At 35.3% G+C, this 27,999-nt stretch overlaps 3 protein-coding genes across 5 annotated transcripts; all 3 read left to right on the top strand.

The window, feature by feature from the left end:
* Positions 1-24,130, top strand: LOC121728127 (esterase FE4-like). Of its 3 annotated transcripts, XM_042116239.1 has the most exons (6): positions 1-7; positions 7,759-7,761; positions 12,936-12,948; positions 21,380-21,556; positions 21,803-23,052; positions 23,917-24,130. In XM_042116239.1, exons 4-6 carry the CDS (start codon positions 21,383-21,385, stop codon positions 24,095-24,097), a joined length of 1,605 nt encoding a protein of 534 aa, XP_041972173.1. In that variant the 5' UTR covers positions 1-7; positions 7,759-7,761; positions 12,936-12,948; positions 21,380-21,382; the 3' UTR covers positions 24,098-24,130. The 3 variants fall into 3 exon arrangements, with proteins under 3 accessions (XP_041972173.1, XP_041972172.1, XP_041972171.1); XM_042116238.1 differs by lacking the exons at positions 1-7; positions 7,759-7,761; positions 12,936-12,948 and adding an exon at positions 17,481-17,609; XM_042116237.1 differs by lacking the exons at positions 1-7; positions 7,759-7,761; positions 12,936-12,948 and having other exon boundaries at positions 21,260-21,556.
* Positions 4,359-11,651, top strand: LOC121728231 (esterase FE4-like). The gene is made up of 6 exons (XM_042116372.1): positions 4,359-4,656; positions 5,040-5,113; positions 5,679-5,788; positions 9,271-9,451; positions 9,936-11,182; positions 11,471-11,651. Coding segments are annotated over exons 1-6 (1,794 nt in total). The 5' UTR covers positions 4,359-4,655.
* A 123-nt stretch (positions 24,131-24,253) lies between the features above and the next one.
* On the top strand, positions 24,254-27,946 carry LOC121728128 (esterase FE4-like). Its single transcript, XM_042116240.1, has 4 exons — positions 24,254-24,735; positions 25,886-26,068; positions 26,226-27,493; positions 27,738-27,946. Exons 2-4 carry the CDS (start codon positions 25,901-25,903, stop codon positions 27,919-27,921), a joined length of 1,620 nt encoding a protein of 539 aa, XP_041972174.1. The 5' UTR covers positions 24,254-24,735; positions 25,886-25,900; the 3' UTR covers positions 27,922-27,946.
* The last annotated feature ends 53 nt before the right edge of the window (positions 27,947-27,999 follow it).

Consider the following 27,999-nt stretch of genomic DNA (forward strand, 5'->3'; position numbering starts at 1 on the left):
TATTGAAGTGACTAAATAAGTATGTCACCATGGCAACGTCCATCGCTATCTCGTCGTACAAACAATGGTCGGCGTCAGTCTCGAGTTGTAATAATTTACTATATTATTTATTCAACAAATGCACATATCAATATAATAAGTACCCAGTAGCCGATTCTCAGGTCCACATGCATATAAAATTTGTCAAATCAGTAAAGCCGTTTCGGAGGAGTATGCGGCCTAACATTGTGACACGAGAATTTTATATATAAGATATAAAGTAATCTAAGAAAATTTTGCCTATATCCTTTTTGTCTCTTTTTTTTCAGTCTTAACTAGCTTTAGTCCATCACGGCCTTAAAATTTTACTAATGGTCAATTTCAATTCTCCTAATAAATAATTATTCACAAATGGAGACGAGAGTTGACGATGTGGGTAACTAACATTTTACAACATAAGATCAAAAATAATTACTCATAACTTCATAAGTCATAACCCTTATAATTCGAACAAAGCTTGTATAGTCTGTCAAGAAAGTCATCAAGGCGGGAATTTTTTTAAATGAAATAAAAAATATGCGAACTTTATTAATTCGAGATAAGAATGTGCAAGGTGACAATATTTAAAATGTAATAAGCGTTCTCTGTGAAAATACAAAGAAAAAAATACTAATAATATATTTAAAGCGTGATTACGTTTAGAAAATTTTCCCGTCTGTCATGACTTTCTTGACGGACTATAACTGACTTACTTCATCATCTAGTTAATCCGGGAGTTGACAGCATGTTTAAAATTTTAAAATAATTATTAAATTTTATCGATTTATTGATAAAAACTCTAAAAAAATACAAATAAGGAAAAAATAATTAAGTATTGATTTATTTTATTTTACATTGCAAAAATTGACAGGTTAAACACTTACTCACTTTTGCTCTGTCTACGCTTGTTTTGTTTCATGAACGATGACGTCACACGTGATCACGTGACCATAATGCCACGTTTTTGTGACATATTTTGAATTCAGTATTTAAAATAATTTTGAACTCATTCTAGGGCATAATAATGAATAAAATATTAATTTACAGGTATTATTGTAAACAACTGAAGCGCTTAAAACTATTTTTAAAAAGTGGTCAACTTCCCTATTATAATAATATTGTCTAGCTACCTAAATAGAATGCGCTATTTATTTCAAATCATTTTTCCGGCCAACCTCCATTTCTGTAGATATAAATAACCTATCTGTTGTTATTATTGATATAAAGCAAAAAGGCCAAAAAAACACGATTGTTTGTATGGGAGCCCCCCTTAAATATTAATTTTATTTTGATTTTAGTATTTTTTTTAATTAATTTATTTATTTATTTAAAGTCCCTTAAAACATCGAAGGTCATTAGCGACTACAAGTAATAACAATAATACATTAAATTACAGAATAATATTCGTTAAAACCTTAGAAATTTTAAAGTGTTTTCCCAATCTAACAAACAATATTTTAATGTACTTTGAAGTATTACACTAGTTCTTTCTGGATTGAACATAGGACAATCAATAAGAAAATGTTTTACGGTCAATTCACAATCACATCTTGTGCATTTGCTCTTAGGGGTTTTAGTAATTAGGTGAATGTGTGTAGCATTACAATGTCCTATTCTTAGTCTAATTTGTTGTTATAGCGGCAACAGATACACAATGTGATCAACATGTGAAAATTTCAACTCTCTATTACCGTTCTTGAGTTACAGCCTGGAGACAGACAGACAGACAGACAGACAGACAGACAGACGGACAGACGGACAGACAACGAAGTCTTAGTAATAGGGTCCCGTTTTACCCTTTGGTTACGGAACCCTAAAAACGTCAGTTTTCAACTTGTTAGTTACCTACTTCGTCCACTCATGTCTTCAATTATATTTCGCAAAAGATTAATCAATAACGTGAGTTTATGTATTAGCTATTACAAACCCACTACCTACTTTCATTTCAGATCTTATCTTGTCCATATTATCAGTCGCCAATGTCACAATTGTTCAGACTGCAGACGGACCTAAGCCAATAATGAGACCTGATATCTAATCTGATCTTACTTTGGCCTCATACGTAGCTAATTCGTGAGTTTCAAAGGGCAAATTTGGGTAAGTTAATTTTATTAACTTATTTCTATTTTATTAACTTTCTATTACTTATTATTGTAATAACTTAAATTTCAATTAAAAGTTTCAATGAAGTAACGCAGCAGATTAGTTTCTTAACTATTATTTCATTCATCCAACTTAAAGGGTCTTTCATTATCTTCGGAAGGTGCCTTTTAAATGTTTTGCTGCGTTTCCACACTTGCCAAGGCTTGACAAGCGTCCACAAGCACATGCGTGTCTGACAAGAGAGTATCTGGCTTGGCTTGCGTGAGCTTGTGGACGCTTGTAACCGATCCGGTGTAGTGTCGGTTTTTGGACAAAGATCAATTAATATAAGTTAAAATAAAACATCAATTCTTCTTGAAAAAGTCTGTAATACTCATCCGTTTATAATTTTCGCTGTGGCTTGTCTTGTGTCATATTGTCTTCTAATGTCAATGACAACAAGCGCTTGCGCGCGCTTAGTAGCCGCTATGATATAAACCAAACTTAATAACCGGCACAAGTTCGGTGCCCGCCATGCTTGGATGTACATAACACTGACGCATTCACAAGCTTGTAAACGACTTCCAAATGCCAAGCGAGATTTGTGGACGCTTGTGCCTTGTGGATGCGCAGCATTATTAATTACATTACTATCTGACCCCGCGAACTTCGGTTCGCTGACAATGAAATTATGAAATAAAATGAATAAAAAAGTCTTTTTATTTCATAATAATATAGATTTACACAAGTAGGTTAGGGGGCGTCCACAAATTAAGTGAGGTGTTTTTTGTGGGTTGGTGGGTTGTGGGTGTGGGTTTCTTACGTAAACGTTTGGTTTGACCACGACAGTCAGTAGATTTTCTTTTGATTTGATTTGTGAATGATCTTAATCGTATAACGATTACGATTAAATCTTAAGCATACGTACTCGTACAATGTGGACGAAATGAACCAAAATAGTCTCCCCAACGTGAGATTAGATTAGATTTGACTTGACATCCCCCCCCCCTAAATACCTCACGTAATTTGTGGACGCCCCCTTACATGCTAATAATTTTACAACTTATTTATTCACAGTTAGTTTATTATTTTTATAATTATTAGTTTTAATCCTATTTTAGTTACGTATGATTCGTTAATCTACATGAACCCCTGAATGGGTAAAGGCCTCCTCCAAGTGCCCCCATTTCTCTCTGTCTTAGCTAGTTCTAGCCAATTTGGGCCTGCTGTGGCCTTTATTTCATCGTCCCAACGTGTTATAGGTCTTCCTCTAGCCCGTTTACCTTTCAATAACTTATTATTTTTGTACATCTTTAATACCTATGTAATCCTCGCCACGTGCGCCTCCACATAAGTTTCATAGCAAGATTGAGACTATCTTTTGCTTTTGTTATTTAATTTTGTCTAATATCAGTATGTTTATGTCTCATCTTGTCGATTTTCTTATCTTTTAGCATGAGCTGCGTTCGAGTCCTCTCTGGCAGAAATTATGAAAATTATACCTTAATTTTTTATACTTTAAATACAAAATTACAAATATAAGGTAGTATTCTACTAAAGATTATTGTTATTATTTTTAGCGCATTTGAGAGAATACATTCGTTAAATCATTAGAAACGAAGGCGTACTATTCCCAACCAAAACATTATAATATATCCATACTGATATTATAAATGCGAAAGTGTGTCTGTCTGTCTGTCCGTCTGTCTGTCTGTCTGTCTGTCTGTCTGCCTGTCTGTCTGTCTGTTACCTCTTCACGCTTAAATCGCTGAACCGATTTTGCTGAAATTTGGTATGGAGATACTTGGAGTCCCGGGAAAGGACATAGGATACTTTTCCCGCGCGATAAACAAGTTTTGGCGCAACGAAGTTGCGGGCGTCATCTAGTTTATAATAAATTCGTTTCCAAAATTTGGTTTGTGTTGGGCTGATTTTATGCATCTCATTATTTGGAGAGTGCACCAGAGTATTTCGCACATACTGGGGAACTATTATTGTTTCACGTGTACCTCGAGGTCAAAGGCCTTTTTTTTATTAGTGCCAGAGCCTCATTATTTACAACATTCGCTGTAATTTTATTCTGTGGCATTAAAATAAATAGGTCTTATGCCGCGTCAACTCGCGATAAGCTTTGGAAGAATAGCGTATTATTACCAAATACTACAAAATTGTGTTTTAACACCATTCAACATAAAATCGTCTGTTTTGTATACTTAGTAAAGACCGCGTATTTCTATAACAACTTTTACAGTCGTGGCGCCACCAAAAGACTGTATTCTATTCAAGGTCAACTTTCTCCGCCATTTTTTATAGACAGCGTTGTATCGCCAGTTTCAACTTGTCTTTAGAAGTGAACACGCGGTCGGTTTTCTGGGATATGGTGATATTACAAAATTAGAAAATAATACAGATTTTGAGTGCGAATTTATCTAGAACACTGCATTATTTCGAAATGTGACACTACATTATTGTTTTAAAAAAAACTAGTAGTACCGTACTTAAATTAAGACACTTCTCATAAACAGCATCATTTGGGATTTCTACGTTTTACAAAAAGTAAGTACCTACCACTTAAATGTATTAAATTTAGTTACATAAATTAGTGTTTATAATAAAAATAGGGTCGACTATAATGTTATTAGTACAATTGAAATTATAACGTTTTTCTATATAAAGTACTTCGTGATTGGTATTGTATTTCATATTTGCATATTATGACTTTATCTATTAATTTACTTGTGGTATCATTGTACTCGACACACTATATCAAATAAAAAGCAAATCGAAAACGCAGTCAAATACCTACCTAACTAATCATGAGCTTACAGAACCTCATATTTAGTAGTATTTTTATACCTATCGACTCTTGTAATCCAGGTAGCCAATTACTAGTTAGTTATATTGTATGACCTAACTTTTACTTGACTTTTTTATTTCAGTGGCAAACCGAAGGACACTACTGGTGTTCCGGAACATCAATGACACATTGAGTATCAAGAATATAAAAAAAGCTGTAAGTACGCACTTTTACATGAAATATAGGTAAGAAGTTGGATTATTTTATTTTATAATAATACATAAGATTCTAAGTATCGAGATAATAAATATCGAGAAGAATATTGTTTTAAATTTCTTTGAGTATCGCTTTATTTAGGAAAGAGGGGAGGCCTTTGCCCAGCAGTGGGACACTGTAGGCTGATAATAATATACATGTTTCCACGTTGTATCGGCAGACGCCATAGTCCTTCCATAGTTCCAGTTACCCAGTCCACTAGCACCTCACCCCATAGCCCGGTATCATTTCTAATATCCATTCCCTGCAATAGTCCTACACTGGCCGCTGGCTCTCCTTGGTTGTACTCCCATAGTGCGGACAGGGAGAGTCGCCGGCCAGTGTCACATAACATTTAAATTAAAACTGTGTAACGGGCCTCTACGTGTTGGCTTCGGCCCCACGCATGCCTTCCAAAGGTCCGGGATTTAATTGCCCGTGACCAAGGAATACCTTACACAAACATAATAATAACAATAATAATCGCTTTATTCGAATTTTTTTATGTTTTACGTTTATGTTACAGGAAAATCAAGCAGACCCTTTACCACCTGAAAACAACATTTTAGATGCAGAAGATCAGCTAAACCAGCAAGTACATGACTATTGTTCAGATGACAGCGTTAAGTATCCGAAGTAATATAATACTGATGACTACTATTCCGAATCTGACCATAGTGACTTACATAGTGACATACACGTGCAAAGCTGTTTCCAGTTGGGACTAAATATTCAAGTTTAAATCAAATTAGTACCTACTTACTTAAAAAATACCAATGCGAAGACTACAAATCATACAGTTAATGCGACTGAAGAAGACAAACAAATTGTGAAACACGATTATGAACTTCATCTAAAGCAAAAACAATTAGCAAGGGATCAAAAAGATGAAGACAATAACAGCCATACTCCGAATAATTGTATAGTATCTATTTATAATCTACAAGCTGCAATGCCTTGTTTTAAAAGTGATACGTCCACATTTTATTACGTATCCAAGTTGAACTGCTATAATTGTACTATTTATGATATTAAAACCAAATATTATGTTAATTGTTATGTGTTACCTGTTATGTGTTAACTGTTATGTGTTATGTCATGAAGGAATCGAAACGAACTAAAATTGAGGAATTATTCGGAATCGTACCTCCTGCATCTTTTCGCCATAGTTCCACGCGAAAAATATACCATACTCATTACCTTGATGAGTGGCAGTCTTCCACTGTGCGTTTTTTGCTTAATTTTCTGCTGCTTTCCATCAGGAGACCCGTTTGCTCGATTTATAAAAAAATACACCGAAAGCCTGGAAGAAACCCCCAATAAACTCGATTCAAAACTGGATTTGATATTTTACTCCGATAATTGCTACGGGCAACAGAAAAGTCATTATTTGATCGCAGTTACATACATTTTTGCTGTGCATAATTATTATTATGATCCTATAAATTCAACTTGTCAAAAATCTATACTAATATTATAAATGCGAAAGTATATCTGTCTGTCTGTCTCGCTTTCACGCCAAAACTTCCGAACTGATTGTAATGAAATTTTGTACACAGATAGTCTAAAGCCTGAGAAAGGACATAGGCTACTTTTTAACTAGAAAAAAGGGTTGTAAGGGGGTAAAAATCCGTAAATTTGTTCAAATTAAGTTACTTCCAAAAATACACAATATATGGCGCCGTGCCGCTCCTACATCGCGTTGACGCTTGCTCAAAAGTCTTTCTATAAGAGGTGGTATCATCTTACATTCGATTTTCGGTTTTTTCGATTGTCATTTCTTTTTTACTTTATTAAATAACTTTGTACTTTATCTATGCAGTGATGAGTGACGTAACCTTAAACCTATCAGTGATAAATAGTTTATGGGTAAAGTTGTGTAATTGGGGGGCTAAATATATTTTAAAATTTGGCATAAGTAAAGTTTAATTTCAAAAAATGAAATAAGTTATGTGCACACTGCACAGCTGTTTTTGAGTGTTTTGATTTAAGGGGTACCAGGGTTTTTTTATAAAATCTTTTGACACCAATTTTGTTGTTTGAACATCGCGCGCTATAAACTGAGGTCCACGCGGACGAAGTCGCGGGCAACAGCTAGTTTCTCATAAAGACATACACAAAATGAAGTTTAAATACTATTTTTTATTAAATTGCAGTTTGTTTATTAAATGTTTTAAGAAAATAATACTAATTATTTTCTTAAAACATTTAATAAACAAACTGCAATATTATATTTTCCGTGTTTTTATTCACGTTTTATCAACATTAGCGCAGTAAAAAAACAGCATTTGAAGATTTGATAAAAGTTTAAAGTGTTCTACTGAAAAATTCACTCAATTTGAGTTACGACAGTATTCTTCCAAAGTAGCAATGTGCAAAACAAAGTCTATAGCCTACTACATTGGAAGTTTGGCCCGGGGATTTGTTGATGGTATTGCATGTATGTATAAATATGAACGTTTTATAAGTTACTTCAATAAATTTTCAGTTGGGCTAAAATCCCATGGTGCTCCACTCATCGCTTAAGGCAGAGATGCGGGTACGATAGAACCTACCGCAAAGAGGCCAGCGATCATTTACATTGGGCTAGAAAAAAAGGCCGATAGATGGTCGATCCATGCGTAGACCTCACATATAAAGCAGTCAGTCCTTCGCCAGTTCTCTCACCAGTCGTGTCGGTCAGCCGCCCCTCGATGGGAGAGAGTAATGGAATAGAGAATGTTCCCTGTGTATTGCGCACATATTTTGGCACTTTCATCTCTCCAGCGTATTTGGAAGATCTTGAGATCGGTAGCTGGTCGTTCGACTTGGAAAATATTATCGTTAAGCCCTCGCGCAACACGTCGTCGACGCCGTCGGCGCGTTGTTTTGAGTTTCAATTAATCTGCTCTAACTTCTAATATATTTGTCCGATTATAATACTGTAAAAAACAATTACATTTTTTACATAATGCCAATTAGTACATATTACCAATTAGGCAGCTGCCAGACACCCTTAAACGCAGTTTAATAAACAAATTTATACGTGGGAGAGCCATGCTTCGGCACGAATGGGCCGGCTCGACCGGATAAATACCACGTTCTCACAGAAAACCGGCGTGAAACAGCGCTTGCGCTGTGTTTCGCCGAGTGAGTGAGTTTACCGGAGGCCCAATCCCCTACCCTATTCCCTTTCCTACCCTCCCCTACTCCCTTCTCTTCCCTACCCTCCCCTATTACCCTATTCCCTCTTAAAAGGCCGGCAACGCACATGCAGCTCTTCTGATGCTGCGAATGTCCATGGGCGACGGAAGTTGCTTTCCATCAGGTGACCCGTTTGCTCGTTTGCCCCCTTATTTCATAAAAAAAAAAAAAAAACTTTCTTAAACTATTAGTGAGTGTGAGTAGTGAGAAGCAACTTTCAACTTTCAATAAAACCGGCACTGGAAGACGAGATTCCTCCAGTTACCGCGAAGAATATTAGCTACGAATTGCTCTTTTTGGAAGGTCAGGTAGACCTTCAGAACTGGATACCTTCTAAAGTAACCGCGACCAAAACTCCATAGTTGCTGGTCGTTCTTACCTCTGTTATGGTCACAAACAGGTGTTCAGCTTTACGAAACCGAGGAAGGTTTGACCGTCGCAGCCTCTTGGTCCATAAATTGTTAACTAAAATATTATTACTGTTCTTTACTTTTATTATTCGTAGGTACTTATATCCATTTTTCTATTTAATTGAAATGACGACCTCTGTGGCTCAGTGGTGAGTGCGTTGGTAGCTCAAGCCGGGGGTCGCGGGTTCGAATCCCGCCGACGGAACAAAAAGTTTTCAATGTTCCCGGGTCTGGATGTCGTATTTAATATGTGTATAATATAATAAAAATCTCAAATATATGTATAGTATAAAAGTATTAAATATATTTCCGTTGTCTGGTACCTGTAACACAAGTCCTTTAGGTACTTAGCACGGGGCCAGACTGACGTGGTGCGAAGCGTCCATAGATATTATTATTAATTCTTAGATTATTAAAATTTTATTCATATAAATTTAAAACCCTATCTCACCACTTACAAACATAATATCAGATACAGTAATTGTTATTATTAATAACAACTGTATCTGATTTTTACCATTTCAGACGTTTTACCATGTATCACGCCATAATATTCCTGGTGGCCCTTAAGCTTACTGCTTCTGAAGACTACCTGGAGCTGAATATAAAGCAGGGACCTATTAGGGGCTACCAGGCTGCCGAGGGAGTGTTTGTCTTCCGAGGAATACCATACGCCACTGCACCTACTGGACGAGATAAGTTTAAAGTAATAATTACTATTTTTAATACGTAGGACATATTATGCATTATGGATGTGCTTTTCCTTCATTGTTATGTCCGTGGTCCGTTTTCCTTCAAATCAATTGTCCTTCATAGGACAATTCAGAATATTATGTTAGTTTCTGGCCAATCTGATTTTGATTTAATAACAAAATTCATCGATTCATTAGGTTTAGATATTTAATTATTATTTTCGTATTGCTTTACTATCATATTGCGAATAGATGATAATAATCGATGATTAATATGAGAGTGTAATTATTTAAGTGCACAAATAAGGCCATAGTTACCTACAATTCTTATGAGTTATGATATAAGAACTAGGATAGATAATGATTATAATAGTTATTATGTCATAATTTACTGGGTTATCAGTCGCAATAATCCTATCTATTGCTAGTTGATAGTATTATAAAGCTACTGTTTATATTGATTACGCAGCAAGTTTTATAGTTTTATTATAATTTTAGGCACCCCTTCCACCACCAACATGGAGTGAACCATTCGAGGCAACTGAAACTGAAATATCTTGTCCTCAACTGTATTCGAAAAGATACAAGCATACAAACAAAAGAGAGGATTGCCTGATAACTAACATCTACGTTCCTGCTGTTAAACGAGAGAAACTACCAGTCGTCGTCATCATACACGGAGGCGCTTACCAGTATGGTTATGGTGATTACAAACTACCCACACAGTTGGTAAAAAGTAACAAAGTCATCGCTCTCAATTTCAATTACCGCGTTGGAGCTATGGGCTTTCTCTGCCTGGGAACTAAAGACGTCCCGGGAAATGCTGCGATGAAGGATCAGATAGCACTATTACGCTGGGTTCAGGAGAACATTGAATCCTTTGGAGGAAATCCCAATGACGTTACACTGTACGGGTGTAGCGCTGGAGGATCTTCTGTGGATTTGCATCTCCTCTCGAGAACCTCACGAGGTTTGTTTCATAAAGCGATACCGCAGAGTGGCGCCAACGTTGCAGCATTCAGTATCCAACCGGACCCAATTGAAAACGCTCAGAACTATGCTCGCCAGTTAAACTTCACTGAAGTTGACGATATAGACGCATTGGAGGAATTTTACAGAAATGCTCCCTATTCAGTTCTGACTTCGATTAATGTATTGGAAAATCGCAACTCCTCAGTTGTATTCACTCCTTGCATTGAACGTGACGTTAGACAGGAGATGTTCCTAGATAAGGACCCGACGTACATCTTGGAGACCGGAGACTACGAGAGAGTACCCATCCTTTACGGATTCACGGACATGGAGGGCCTACTACGATTATCTTACTTCAAACGATGGAGTCATTTCATGAACAAAAAGTTTTCAGACTTCTTGCCAGAAAACCTCGAGTTTAGAAATGCGAAACAAAAGGAAAAAGTGGCGGGACGAGTGAAGAAATTTTACTTCGGCAATAATACAGTCAATGAGAATACTATCGTGAACTATATTCATTACTTGGGTGACATAACGTTCTCCTATGGGATGCTGAGTTCTGTTAAGCTGCAAGCGAAAGCTGGTAATGATAACGTATTCTTCTACGAGTATTCATTCTGTAATAACAAAACTCAGTACAATTTCACTGGAGCGGGCCACTGTGCTCAGTCCAATGCTGTTCTGGATGAACCTGGCGAAGAAGATTTCCCGGAAGATTACCAGAACATGAAGAGAACTCTAAGAGAATTGTGGCTAAACTTTATTGTAACTGGGTGAGTTCTTTATCTCATATTATATTATTACGATAGTTTTAGATATACCCTATATCAGATAACCTGATAAGATTACAATTGGCGATTATTATTTCTATGCAACCTTCAACATGTTGACCTCGTCTCTGAATATCTTGCAACAGAATACATAACATATTTTGCACCATGCTTACGATTTCTATTTCATGCGTAAATTATTGTTACAATTACTGTTAAATGACTTAAATCCAGTTGCCAAACGAACAATTTTTACAAGAATTCCTTATTTATTTTGTTTCTACCTTACAGATCGCCAGTTTCAAATGGATCAGATCTGAGTTGGCCGTCGTCGAGGAGTAATAGGAGCCCGCATATGTCCATCAACAGTAATCTAATATTACGGGACACGTTTTCGGACGACAAACGAGCCCGATTCTGGGACAGAATATACAGAAGATACCAGCGAAGGCCAGTTCCACCTACTTTCTAATTAAAGTTTTTCTTATTAAAGTTTTTTGTGATTAAATGGGATGTTTTTTTTAATAATTTTGGAAGGTATAAATTTTTATAATCCTAAACATAATCTTACTTGCGCAAGTGTGAGTCATTGCTAATCGTATAGTTTTAATGCCTTCTCGTCTATTAGACGAAGAACTAGGGTTTACATTTATTCCATTATGTTTAATTCAGTCGATACGTGGGAGAGCCATGCTTCGGCACGAATGGGCCGGCTCGACCGGAGAAATACCACGTTCTCACAGAAAACCGGCGTGAAACAGCGCTTGCGCTGTGTTTCGCCGAGTGAGTGAGTTTACCGGAGGCCCAATCCCCTACCCTATTCCCTTCCCTACCCTCCCGTATTCCCTTCCCTTCCCTTCTCTACCCTCCCCTATTACCCTATTCCCTCTTAAAAGGCCGGCAACGCACCTGCAGCTCTTCTGATGCTGCGAGTGTCCATGGGCGACGGAAGTTGCTTTCCATCAGGTGACCCGTTTGCTCGTTTGCCCCTTATTTCATAAAAATAAAAACAATAAAAATATAGGACGAGGCGCAGCGATACAAAGTTAAAAAGTAAAGTAGCGTCACGCTATTTCACATTTCCGTTTTTTAGGGTTCCGTACCCAAGGGGTAAAAACGGACCCTATTACTGACACTTCGATGTCTGTCCGTCTGTCTGTCCGTCCGTCTGTCTGTCCGTCCGTCTGTCTGTCCGTCTGTCTGTCTGTCTGTCTCCAAGCTGTAACTCAAAAACCGCTTTTTTTTTCTGGTGCCGCTATAACAACAAATACTAAAAACAAAATAAAATTAATACGAGTATTTATATTTCCCATACAACAAACGTTATTTTTTTTGGTCTTTTTGGCTAGTAATCCATAATGGCAACATATGGACACTTAAAATTTTCACAAAATCCTCAATTATAATATGTGTTCTTTAATATTAAATAATAAAATTAAAATAAAATAAATAATTTATCCCATACAAAAAACACAAATTTTCACCTATTTGCGCTCTATAACGGTACGGAACCCTTCGTGCGCGAGTCCGACTCGCACTTTACCGATTTTCATTGTTTTATACCTCTCCAAATCGCTATTCATCTCGTGTTACTCTGAATAGTTAAACCTTGTCAGTAGCCTCGGTGAAGAGGCCACTACGCCAAGCGCATTAAACTGTCAGTGCACGACAAAACACTTGCAGTGACACTAGATTTCATGATAACAAGTTAATAAATTGTAATAATGAAATAATTAGTTCCTTGCAAGCCATACAGTGACCATAGAAAGGTAAGTTTTGTTTGTATTTTTTATTGCTTTTGAAACAAAAAATAGTAATTGAATGAAAATCATACGTTTTATTTGACTTAGTTATTGTTGTTATTTTAGTAGGTTTTCAGCAAAGTGAAAACTGAAAACATTTAAACGGCCGATAAAATATGTTTAAGGCCTGGTAGACCCTAAAATTAGCAGGTCGATGTCTGTCAGCACGAATATCGACGTAATGCACATTAAAATAACATTGATATCAGCACGCCTTGTACAGTGGCGGTTACGACGCTCGCCGCGTCCTTGATAGGGCGAATTAGGAGAAAAAACCCTTTTTACTTAGATAATTAAACCAAAATGCAAAATGTAACCACATATTACTCTTCTTTAAGTTATGAGATTTTCAGAGATATGATTTTTGAAAGTAAAACTATCATAAGCTTCATGTAAAATAAGAAAAATATCACAAAATATTCGAATTTAGTATCCTCTTCGGAGTTATTTTTGATCGAGTGATGAATATTATGTTTCGAACCACAAATTGTCAAAGTACATAAATACACTCTCGGACACTACGTTACGGAGGATCTTAAAGATCACGTCGATATTGAGAGGGAACGTAGAGCCCTAGCTGTAAGGTGTAATATGCTGGCCCCCAGGTTCGCAAGATGTAGTAAGGAGGCAAAAATAACACTTTTCAAAGCGTACTGCCAAACTTTTTATACGGCGAACCTGTGGACTAACTATACACAAAAAAGTATAAATAAAATTAGGGTACAATATAATAATGGTTTTAGAATACTGTTGGGACTGCCACAATTCTGCTCAGCGTCGGGTATGTTTGCAAATGAGCATACTGATGACTTTTATGCAATCATAAGAAAAAAGACATGGTCCTTGCTGAGCAGACTGCGATCGAGTACCAATGGTACTCGTATTCTAAAGATGCTGGCTGAAAAATACGACTCGCCGATACTAGAACACCATTTAAGGGTTCTAGTTAGAAAATAAATGTTACTCTTAAACTAACTAATAAAATACTACCCACTAACCTAGTTTTTAAGATATTTGTTACTAACAATTTGGGCCTTAGTAGCTTTCAATAAAGAATTTATTTATTTATTTATTATTAAGTTAACAACAATGTGTATTTGTTTGGCTTCTAAAAGTCACTCTTTGTTTGTTTATTATTGATTCAAAGTCATGTAAAAATAATAAAATTGGGTCTATAGGGCCTTAACCCATTCATGACCACCGTGCCAATTTGGGAACACTTTGTTTTTAATTGTTTATGAAAAAAATATTGACATTAAGTGCAAAAATCTTACATAACAATAAACTTGAAAGTGTTGTCGTTACGTATAAAATTAAATAGTTTCGTTAAATATTATACATTTATAGCAATATTTGGCTAAAATATGCTTTCGAATGACACGTCGAGGTAGTTACCTGTTTGTAATTATTATATTTTACACGTTAAGTATATCATCCTAAATAGAAATTATTCTTCAAATACAATAAATAATGTATCCTATAAGCACATAACAAGTTTTTTTCAAATCGTTTTTTACCATTTTATAGCAACTGAAACGTTGCTGTACCAATTTTGGTACACTGGCTACATGTGCACTAAGAAAAAATATTTTTTTACATTATTATGATGAATCGCTAACGACTTTATAGTGTCACTAACAGCTACCGTGGGATTGAGGAAGCGCTGAATACGATTATCAAAGGTAGTGATGATGCCTTGGAGTAGAAATTGACCATCATTTCACTAGAATCCTGTGTATTTATTGACAAAGTGGTTTTGATGATAGATAAATTTCATCAACCTTGCTAAATTTTCAGGAGAAACTGAAGTTCATAACGTTGGTACTTTTTCGGATTCTGAGGATAGCGGTCATGCACGATGAACCTGCAGCAGGCAGCGAGTTGAGCTTGTCTTAGATCTAATAAGATTCAAACAACCGCTAGTATAATAGCAGTACATACGATTGGCCTAATTGATTTGTGCTAAGTGTTACTTCTTGACGAAGTGTACTCCTTATACTCAGACTTGTTCAGCATCGCATAGCCTATCACTAAACTAAAAAATAGCAAACTTTTATAACAATTACTACAAGAAGCCACAGGGATGGTGTGGTCAAAATGGACCAATTAATATTGTTGTATAGAATTAGCATTCATTATTGAAGTATAAGCACATAATATATAATCACACACATGATTGACATGAGCTTATCCAATGCGTGTCTTTTACATGTTCAGCATAAAGAAGGTGCAATTGACAAGTTATTATTTCGTCAAGGAAGAGCTTGATTTTACCTCCTATAATGATCTCGTCGACGTCCTACTCGCCCACTAGTATCCAAAATCTAAAAACTTTGTGTCAAAAGTACTTTCAAACCGTGAATATTAGGTTGTCCGTCATAATAAAAGTCCAAGAGCTTATAAAAAAAACGAAAAAATAATTTGCATTGAGTAGGAATACTTCACATAAACCCACCTACGCCGACCCCCTAAAGTGGCCATTGTGCCAATTTGGGTACACCCCTATAATTTAAATAAAATATATATTTATAATTTTTTTTATCATTTTTTTTATTATTTATATTCCTTACTATTATAAAATTAAGAAGTTTCTAATTTTTTTCTTGCCGTTTTGGTTTGGCTACAAATGGGTTAAGTACATTGATTATTATTTTTTAACAAAAATATGAACCCGACTTCCAAGGTGAAAACAATTTTAGTTTTCTTAAAATTTATTTAACAAGGATCAAATAATTATTTTTCTTTATTTATTTTATTTATTTAATTCAGGCATCTTGGTCCATATTATAAATACCTTATAGACTAACATACATACAATTATACTAAAAACTAACACTAACACTAAAACACTAAACACGTATTGTCTGCGACGTGGGGCGACGTGTTCGGAAGTCGTCCTTGGAACCTCCTGTAGACGACTCCAATCGGCCAGAACTCCTTCTCGAAGGTCGGTAGATGGTGCGTCGGGACTCTCACCACAAAGGAGCTAAAATTCACTTTGTGGCGGGACTCCAAGCGCTCGACCCTCAAGACAAAGTGGGTCTTGCTCCTGATGTAGTCCACGACCAGCTCGACCGTCGTGGACCAGTGCAGCCTGTATTAGGTCTTTTTCAGAATTCGACTAAACAACAGCTATTTCTGTACACAATCTTCATCCTTTTTAAGTCGGTACCAGCTTAAAAAGGATGAATTCTACGTCAAACAGTTCTACGTCAAGGATCTCGGAAATTTTCCGAGCTGGTACCGACTAAAGAGTGAATTATTGGATACAGAAATAGTTGAGGTTTAGTCAAATTCTGAAAAAGGCACTCATGAAGAACAAAAATTATTCGATCCTTTTTAATTAATTTTAAGAATATTACAATGGTTTTTCCCTTGGAAGTCGGGTTCAAATTTTTGTTATGAAATAATAATCATACTTCATTAATAATATCGGCCGTAATGTTTTTACTTTGCTGTAAGCCTACGAAATAACAACAATATCTAAGATAAAAATAAAACGTATAATTTTCATTCGATAATAATTGCTGTTTAATTTTGTTTCAAAATTAAATAGTAATTATCCTTGAAAGTCGAGTAAAATTTGTATAAAATAATAATTATACTTTTTTTAGTTATTTATAAAACCTCAAAGCTATATTATCTTATGTTCAAATTGTCGTGTCACAGTGTTTGTGCGCGAACTCCTCCAAAACGGATCAACCGATTTGTATGTACATTCGTTAGGCCTGAGAATAGATTTTTATAATTATACTTTTTATATTTATAGAAAAAGCTACCCAGTGGTGTGTCCTACTCACACTTAACCGATTTTGTTTTTTTTTATTTTTCCCTACGCTTACACAAAATTACCGAGCTGGATTCCAAATTTCATCCCTCTAGGGTCATCTGGAAGTGGGTTAGAATTTTGATCTATAGGTCAGTCAGTCAGTCAGTGATAAAAATGTAGATTTTCAGACGTTAATATCTTAATAACCGTTTGAGCTGTGTTTATGAAATTTAGACCACATAATATTTATCTCGCAGGTCTCATTATATGAGCCAAATTTGACATGTTTAAGTTTAATAGCTTTTGAATTATGAGGGGGTCAAAAGTGGCTGCAAATGGTCCGTGTAATATTACACACGGTGCTGCTCGCCAGTTCTGTTATGCTAGAACTTGGCTTGATACGCTACCGCGAGTCTAGATCATCCACAGCTTAACAATCAGTAAGTTCCGAAATAAAACCCAGTTTACTTACCAGTGCTTTATGTTATGTTTAGAATCGATACCGAACTGTTGATTCGTTCCTTATATGCGCAGGGGCATTAACGTAGGTATATAACTTTGTTGGAACGTCATTAAAATACGTCAAACTTGCCTCACTACCACTAGGGGTACACTAGTACAACATGGCGTGGGAATCAAAACGTCACGAGCACTGGCCAGTATACCCGTTTATATTTCGGAACCTAAACTGTGCAAACTGTTATCCCACAATCGAAAGTTAATAAATCAACACGTGTATGATAACAGTGATCGTTATCACGCTAACTCTATACTTAAAGTATTGAAATTCTTTTGCATTTGTAGTGTTCAGATATTAGCACGGAGCAATGTACTGTGAAGAGTAACAGCTACTATTAAAGTGAGTATTTTTACTGTAATTCTTCGAACCGAAATCTTGTTTTTGGGGGACTCAAAAATGTCTAATTAAGTTTTATCAAGATTGGTTGAGCAGTTTAACCGTGAAGAGAAGCAGACATGCATAAAGATAGAAATACTTTATCATTAATAAATGCAAATGCCTTTTATGCCTAGATCTATCCTTTTATCCCTTAAATAGGTGTTACACATTACACTGTTTAACTCACTAACTAACCTTCCGACTCACAGACTACGCAATAAAATTCACATATTTTCAAAACCGTCATTATTTATCTTTTTATAAGATTAACAATAATATAATATTAACAAAAACTTTAAGTGTTTTCCTTATACAATTAAACAAAACAAATAAATAGAAATAATAGTGATTCCTGCAATTATTACAAATAGAAAAACTATGCTCCCCGTAAATGGGCTTTTTGCAGTATGTGCAAGAATATTATGTCATACAACTTTTTTGAAGGACAAAAATCTACACAAAAATCTACAAATTTTTCATGATATAGGAATCTCTTGAATACAGCTCTCATGTGGCTCTTCAATAATTAGAATATATTCAATACTTTTTCCCAAATCACGCTTCAAACTCACCATATTGCAGCGCTCGAGTAGCCAGGGTTTTATAAGTTAGGTTCATCCACTATTTGATAATCAAAATTTCTTTCTCTTTAGAGGTTTCCTACGGTCTCTGTTCATGTTGGATACGTAAATAGCTTATGAGTTTGTAATACTTATTAATGTTTAAAGTATTATATTATAACAAGCAAAGCGGCCATCTAGTGGTTTTGTAACTAGTACTCATGACTGAGCACTTTTGATCCGCATATCAAAACTTCTGATAGACGAAAATTAGTGATTATGTACTAATTGTCTGTATCTTCTAAAAAAATGCGCATGCGATCGCACTGAGGGTACGTGCGTCACTAATTGACCCAATCAGGAAGGTACTAAGCGGGGAAGGTGGTGTGGGTTAGGGGAACATACCGAACTATGAAACTCGTGGGGTACCTATGCGTAGTCTGAGAGACGAATGGTTAGTGATCTAGGGATAAATCTTTTCACATAAAATTGCTTCTATTCTCGCGGGGTAGCGGCCACACCGCTCTTTCGCGCAGACGCATATAAATCGACGAGCCCGAGTGCAAATCGCCGTTAAAAAGTTTTCACTTGGAAAAACTTTTTTGTAAACTTTTACAAAAAGAGTTTTTCCATTTTTTTTGTAGACACGTTTTAAATAACAACATGTTGTTATTTAAAACGTGTCTCGCATAAATCACAATAGTTATTTCATTGTTAGTTGTATAATGATAAGTGTAAATCTATATATCATTCATTGTCATACTATTGCATTTATCGTTTTTATCTTAGTATTAATGGCGCAGATAACAATATTTGGTCCTATGCCTTTAGTGTGAGAAAACCATATTTTTTATAACCATAAAAGCAGAAGGATCAGAGCTAAGCTTATTAATCATTTCTTTTTTGCATGGTGTGTGATAATATTATCTATACAAGTAGCCGTTGGGTCACACACTCTTGTCGGTTCATTAAACAAATAAAAAAAGATATATTTAAATAAAAAATCGGCCATGTGCGAGTTGGACTCGCGCACGAAGGGTTACGTACCACAAAAGAGCAAAAATAGGCTCAAAAATGTGTTTTTGTATGGGAGCCCTTAATTATTTCATTTATATTATAAATTTTATTATACATTATCTATTAAAGTACAAATAAAACTGAGTATTTCGTGAATACTTCAAGTGCCTATGTATTGCCGTTATTGATATCGAGCAAAAAATAGCAAAACAGTCATGTTTGTTGTATGGGAGCCCCCCCTTAAATATTTTTTTTGTTTTTAGTATTTGTTGTTATAACGGCAACAGATATTCACAATCTGTGAAAATTTCAGAAGTCTATCTATAGCGGTTCTTGATTTACAGCCTGGAGACACTCAGACAGACAGACGGACAGACATCGAAGTCTTAGTAATAGGGTCCCGTTTTTACCCTTTGGGTACGGAACCCTAAAAAGGGTTACATTTTGTACTAAACTCGGACTCGCCGGAAGGAAATTTCTGATAGGTGTGCGGTGTTGTGGTCCGGCGCGCGGTGGGCGTCCGAATTTTTTTGATCAAAAAATATTCTTAAAATGTGCGGCCGGCCTTATAAATATATAGTACAATGTTTTCAATTCCATATTTAAATAAATTTTAAATTCTGTACACGCTTTATAATAATATGATATTCCTACTTTCTTTATCACCGACTTAATAAAGTGCTTATCTTCATTATCAGAAGTCGGGTACAATTTTTAGTAATTTTACCTTAACATTGATTTTTAAAGATTGCGAGGAACTTTTGATAATGAAACAATAAAGCAAATAAGTTGATAACAATTAAATTTTGATTTCATATCACTACATAACAGCACTGCAGCAGGTCATAGGATATAAATTAATGTTTATTGAGCAATATTAATAATATTCAATAATGTAATATTACATATTATTATTAATATGTACATTTATCTAATAAGAAAAATATTTTTAAGCAACAAGATGACCCGGTGAACTTCAAGATCACGAATATTTCTAAAATAAGCAAAATTGGTTCAGCCGTTCTCGAGTTTGCGAGACTTACAAAATTTTAAATTCGTATTTTTATTATATTTATTTAGATAAACAAATAAAATAATACACTAAATAAGTTATAGAATTAAGAACTAAAACTAAATTTAGAAAGTCGTAACGTAAGTTCGTAACTCTAGGAAGCAAGGGTAGAGGTTAAGATCTGCGACTAATTATCATCTAGAAATGCCCGTGCATCAAACCAAATATTACGGTTCCTCGTTTGTCGTTACCGGTGTGAAGCTCTGGAATTCGTTGCCTAAGCATGTCAAAGTTGCAAAAACGTTAAATTCATTTAAAAATCTGGTCAAGCTACACTATTTAAATATTTGTAAATAATTTATGTTTATGTTTCATGTTCATGGTATGTCCGTGTTGTACTATGTCATAAGTCATTATTCCTATTAATATAGTTCTATAAATTATGTATATTGTATAGTATTATTTTGTGATATATATATTTGGTATTTATGTATAGTATTATTGTATATATATGTATATTTATTTATATATTTATAATAATATAATATTTGTATTCTTTTGTCTACGCATGCACACTTACCTCTTCCACAATTTTCACCTTCGCTCGTGGTTGCCTGGAAGAGATTGCTACCTAGTAATAAGGCCGCCATTGTGACACCTATGTAAAATCTTGTTTAAATTGTTTGTATTCTCTATGTATTGTGTGCACAATAAAGAATATTTGAATTGAATTGAATAGAGCAAGAAATGCCGTATAAGGTTTCATTAAGAAAATGCACACTGAACCGAGAATAATGTTGTACCTTTTCCTGTTCTGAGGTTGTACCTCTAGAATCACGGACCGTAAATATTTGTACCAACTTTATCCCGTACGCGTACCACGTACGAGTAATACTGCTAGTCTCCTAAATATATTTAATGTTTCTTATTATCTAAATTATAAACTAATATAACGAAGAGATAAGATTTGATGTGTTTTGAGTCGACTAAAAGTATTAGATGAATCTTGGGGAAGGCGATAGGCAGCATCTTATAGCGACAAAATGACATTTTTTTGTGTGAACAAATCAGAAGTTATTAAGAACCCAATAACTGAAATGATGGTGAAAATTAATTTGAAAGTTTTGTGCTACATCTTTCAGATCATGACAACATTAGTGCTTGTGTTTCTTGTGCTGTGCAAGCTTGTGGCGGCGGAGGAATACTTGGATGTGACCATCGACCAGGGCCCAGTCCGAGGATATAAGACTTCTGATGGTGTGTTTGCGTTTTATGGTATACATTATGCCACAGCGCCGACAGGACCTCAAAGGTTTAATGTGAGTAGAATATTATTTGCTCTCATTTCAAAGAAGTAATTCAAAATTGTGTGGTTACTGGTTTCCAGGCATGGACTTCCTAGATCTTTTTCTCAAATTAACCTCTACATACTACACTACAAAACGACCGCGATGCCTAAAACATTTACATACTTATAATAAAATAAGATTGTCTCGTTTAAAGTATAAGATTATGATTATTGATTTTTACTATTCGTAATAATATATAAAACATTTATTTTCCAGGCACCCCTGCCACCCCCAACATGGGAAGACACATTCGAAGCTACGGAGAGACTGATTATATGTCCACAAGCTGCACGAGGAGGAGGGCAGTTTATGAAAACTGTTGAAGATTGTTTAGTAACTAACATCTATGTACCAGATACCGATGAGAAAAATCTCCCAGTGGTAGTGTTCTTCCATGGGGGAGCATACCAATATGGCTACGGTGAATCAAAGGAACCACAGAAAATCGTTAAAACTAAAAAAGTTATTGCTTTAAACTTTAACTATCGAGTGGGGCCTAACGGTTTCCTTTGTCTGGGAACCAAGGATGTTCCAGGAAATGCTGCCATGAAAGACCAAGTAGCGTTGTTGAGATGGGTCCAACAAAACATTAAATATTTTGGAGGCAATCCTGCTGACGTCACTATAGCGGGGTGCAGCGCCGGTGGATCCTCCGTCGATCTGCATTTAGTCTCCAAGATGTCCAGGGGACTATTTAAAAAGGCCATACCAGAGAGTTCTGCAAACTTATGTTCTTATAGTGTTCAACCAGATCCTATAGAATATGCTCAAAACTATGCCAAATTACTTAATTTTACAAACGTGGATGATATTCAAGCTTTAGAGGAATTCTACAAGAATGTGCCTTTTTCTGTACTAAACTCTATTAACGTTATGGAAAACCTGGATTCTTCAGTAACATTTGTTCCTTGCATCGAAAGAGATTTGGGACAGGAGATGTTTTTAGATACTGATCCATCGTACGTTTTGAAGACGGGCGCCTATCGGAAGGTTCCGATGCTGTACGGCTTCACCGATATGGAAGGCATGTTGAGATTATCTTTTTTCCCTACCTGGAAAGGTTTAATGAATGAAAACTTTGCTGACTTCCTACCCGAAAATCTCCAGTTCCAAAGCGAAGAAGAAAAACAAAGAGTGGCTCGAAAAGTTAAAAACTTTTACTTTGGAAATAGAACTGTAGATGAAAGCACTATTGCTAATTTCGTAGACTATATAACAGATATAACTTTTACACACGGGATGCTGAAGTCTGCTGCGTTGCAAACAAAAGCTGGCAATAACAACGTATATCTTTATGAGTACGTATTTGACAAATCTGGAAACCTTCCATATAATCTTCATGGGGCAAATCACTGTGACCAATCAATGGCTGTTTTAGATGAAGCCAACGAAGAAGATCTGTCAGCAGAATATAAACAAATGAAATCAACTATGAGGGATTTATGGCTCAACTTTATTTTGACCGGGTAAGAATAAAATAATTGTATTATTTCCTTTAAGTATTTAGTGATAGAACTATTGTAAATTATAATATTTTTATGTTTTTGAGTCGTCTTAAAATTAGCCTATATTATCCTAATAATGCGTCTAGTCAGACTTATTATGTTGTGATTTGCCAGTTTATTAAATTTATTAAAAAGTGCCTATTATTTTTTTCAAGCAACAGTTTTATTACTAAATTTAGAATGAAGCAGGAGTTTTAAATTATGATAAAAGTTTAGATGGTTCTTCATTCAATAATTATGTTTAATATATCTATCTATGGACGCTTCACACCACGTCCACGTTTGTAGGTATATAAAATAGTTTATAATTACTTATCTGAAACTTGAAATCTATCCATCAGTCATTAAATAGTTTTTAAGAAAATATAATATTGTATCATAAATTTGAGCAAGAAATTTCTTATATTATCAGGCACAACTTGTTATCTATACATACATATACATACATTACATACTTACATATAAATAAAATTGAAGTGTCTGTTTGTAATATTGAAAGAACCGTTTCTTACTACATGCATATGAATGTACTTACGATACATATACCAAAATAGCATTTTTAAAATTTTTGTCTGTCTGTATGTCTGTCTGTTTGTTCCGGCTAATCTCCGAAACGGCTGGGGCGATTTTGACGGGACTTTTTTTGGCAAATAGCTGATGTAATAAGGAGTAACTTAGGCTACTTTTTAACTGACTTTCGATAAAGGAGGATATATTTTATTTTGTTCGGAAAAATTCTCTCTTTTTTATTATCTTCGTTATCACATTTTGCTGACACGGACGAAGTCGCGGGCAACAGCTAGTTAATAATAAAATTACTTACAGGAAACCAGTACCTGCAGAATCCAGTTACCCCCAGTGGCCACCAGCGAATACAAACAGAAGTCCTCACATGGTTCTGAACACCACCATGGAACTGAAGGGCAAATTACAACCCAAGAGAGCCAAGTTTTGGGATAACATCTACAGCAAATACTACAGGAAACCAATACCTCCTACGTACTAATTTTAATCTGACTCTTATTTTTTAATCATTTTAATGCTGTTATTTAATTTTTATTTATTAAAAAAAACCTTATGATTTCTTGGCTTGTATTGAATTATTTTAGATACAAAAAGATCTACTTTGTGAGAACAAAAATAATTAGGAAGTCATAAAACTAGGTATAAAATAGTATTTTCCATAGCTAGCTGTTGAAACGCTTATTGTTGCATCTCCAAATCTGTGACACGAGGAAATAAACTGATTTATAATACATACATTCAATATTCAACTGACCTCGATCACATATGACCGCTATCATAATATAAATTCGCTATCTTTTAATGTTTTGTTGACCCTCATCACAGTTTGAACCGATTAATACCCAAAATAATTTAATACGAGATAACACAGTAGGAGACCAGTCAGTTAACGGTTCTTTGACTTTAAAGCACCTCGAGTGTATATTATAAGCATCCTGTTTCGCACGAATGCAGAATTTTAAACTGTGTGGTCGGGCACTGTCAAGGCTTGAACTGTTCTTCTGAAGACGTCTAAATTCTGGATTTATGAAATATTCTGAAATCTAATAAACTACATAAACAGAAGAAATTATAATCTCCATCGAGACGAATGGGATTACCAAGGTGGACATAAAGCAGGTAAACATTTTTATTACTTTTAATCTAATCAGAAAAGTGAAGGAAGGAGGGAACCAATTATTTTGTAAAGCAGGGAAAAACCGGCGACTTTAATACAAAGCACGCAAGCAATCTAAAAGTAAAAATACTAAACCGAAATACATTTAAGTATAGGCATCTGGGTATTATTAAAGGATTCTTACAGTTCGCATCGAATGTGCGTCGTTTTAATTTTTTATTTATTAATAAAGTTATCGTTTTGTAAAATAATAATATTATACAAGGTGTAACAAAAATAAGTGATAATACTTTAGGGTGAGTATGTGTTCCTTATAGAGAGTTCACTGTGAAAGTAGCAGCGCTGAAAGACCAAATTTTTTTTTCACTTTTGTATGGGGAAACTCGTAACGTTCGGGCGCTTGCCCATACAAAAGTGAAAAAAAATTTGGTCTTTTAGCGCTGCTACTTTCACAGTGAATTCTCTACAAGGAATACATACATACCCTAAAGTATTATCACTTATTTTTGTTACACCCTGTATATCTGATGGTAAGCAATTCTTGTAATATTTTGTCGCTAATCTACTCTTAATCATAATCAATTTAATTTAATCACAATAATATTATCTTTAGTCATATTTTTATTATTTTCCTAAATACTGAACAATAAACTTATATATTTTTGACTAATAGAGAAGGACTCACTAAGATAGAATTAAATTAAAAAAAATGAGAAAACAATCTTGACGTGTTTTAATCCTATTTTCTTATTTAAATAAATAGCAATTATGTAATATATCTATCTGAAATAACTAGAGTGTATCATTATTCGTGTTAAAAATATAATTTTATAACATGTTTTATGCAAATAAATATATTGAATTGAGTTGAAACAATTTTTGGAGAATTCATTATTATAGGATTTACATGATTGATTGTGAATCAATCATGTAAATCCAATAATTAGCGACCAAAACGAAACTTCCCCTAAATAATAATTATAACCACCAATCTGGTGTATAATATTTGGTTAAATTATTTTTTGTATTCATATTGATCCTGTGTTATATATTTACTATTGTGTCGTGTAGGAACCTATAACATAATATCTTTTAACATACATTATAGGTAATTTGTTATAATATTAAAGTTATTATATTTCTATATTACAGTGTAAAAGAAACAATATGCTACAAGTAATATTGGCCATAGCCTGTCTAAGTGTTGTATCATCTGAAGAGTTTCTTGATGTCAATATAAAACAAGGAACAGTGAGGGGATACAAGTCTGATGGAGTATTTAAATTCTATGGAATACCTTATGCCACGGCACCGGCGGGAACTGACAAGTATAAGGTAAGTAATAAGCAAATATTAATGATTTTTAGTAAAATAAAATTATTTAAAAACATACACAGCACACACCTTTTTTAAAAAAGGATAAACAAAATAAAGCAATACAAAAATGTGTGTAGTAGATGAGTGATTATGTAATACTTTTTTAATATTTCAGGCACCACTACCTCCGCCAACATGGCAAGAAGTATTCGAAGCAACAAAAAGACATATAGCTTGTCCACAACCTAATTTAAGATTCTTTAAGACCAAACTAATTTTTAAAGATGACTGTCTCATTGCTAACGTACACGTACCTGACACTGACAGAAGAAATCTCCCGGTCGTCGTGTACATTCATGGGGGAGCATTCCAGATCGGCTATGGTGACAGAGATACACCTAATACTCTGGTTAAAAATAATGAAATTATAGCTGTCACTTTCAACTACCGACTCGGTCCTTATGGTTTCCTATGCCTCGGTACGACGGACGTACCAGGAAATGCCGCTATGAAGGATCAGGTGGCGCTTCTGAGATGGGTCCAAGAAAATATAGCATCATTCGGAGGTGACCCAAAATCGGTCACCATAGCGGGATGCAGCGCTGGAGGGTCCTCCGTAGATTTACACATGGTATCAAAAATGTCCAGAGGCTTGTTCCACAGAGCAATAGCGGGAAGTGGGGCTTGCACTGCCACTTTCAGTTTGCAAACGGATCCGATCGGGAACGCTAAATTTTACGCTAAACTATTGGGCTTCGATACGAAACATTCAAATGATACCAATGATGCGGAGCGACTGTCGGCGTTTTACAAAAATACATCACTGTCTGCTCTAAGTTCGGTGGTAGTGATGGGGAAACCCGACGCATCGGTGGCATTCACACCCTGTATCGAAAAGAACGTCGGACAGGAGATGTTCTTAGATAGCTACCCGTTTACGAGCGGCGACTACCGACCGGTACCTATGCTATTCGGATTCACGAGCATGGAAGGCATGCTAAGAATGTTTTTCTTCCGGAAGTACGAGAACCTGATGAACAGAAACTTTTCGTACTTCCTTCCGGACAATCTGGCTTTTGAATCTACAGAGGAGCGGCAGGAAGTGGCGGACAGATTGAAACATTTTTATTTCGGTAACCGGACGATCGATATGAATACAGCGGAGAATTATATAAACTACTACACGGACAGGCTTTTCACGCATTCGATCACAAAATCGATAAAAATGCACGTGGCAGCTGGAAATAAGGAAGTCTACTTTTATGAATATCTGTTTAGTGATGAAAGCGTGCCTTACTCCAACTTCGAGTCGATTCGAGGCGCTTCGCACTGCTCCCAGTCGTTTGCGGTTCTAGACGACGTGAACGAGAACGGAATGTCGCAGGAATATAAACGCATGAAGGCCGTCATGAGGGAGCTATGGTCAAACTTCATCATAACTGGGTAAACATTTTAAAATTTTGGCCGCAACTTCATTTCGCTGTATGTATAATGGAGATATAAACATCTCCAAACCTAATCCATCAAAAACTGTTCTACAGATTTAGTAGAAAGACATATTTCCAGATAGTAATTAAATTTAGGTACTTGAATCAAAGGTTTCACATCCGATGTTGGCCTAAATAATTTTAATTTTACATGTTTTTGTCTGTATGTGTCATACTCATAAATTCTTATCTTCTTTCAGCAAACCGGTACACGAAAATTCAAAGCTACCATACTGGGCACCAGTGGGAGAAAGCGGAGTGCCATTTATGTCATTATCAAGTCAGTTAGAACTGAAATGGTACAGGAGTGACCAAGATAGAATGGACCTTTGGGACAGCATCTACGCCAAACACTTTCGGAAACCCGTAGCACCACACTCATGATTATTATAGTTCTCGCTGGACAAAACCTTGTTTTAACTATAGCCCAGACAAATTCGACACAAAATTAAGTAATTTATA

This window comes from Aricia agestis, chromosome 6 (assembly GCF_905147365.1).
Source record: "Aricia agestis chromosome 6, ilAriAges1.1, whole genome shotgun sequence".
Taxonomy (NCBI): domain Eukaryota; kingdom Metazoa; phylum Arthropoda; class Insecta; order Lepidoptera; family Lycaenidae; genus Aricia; species Aricia agestis.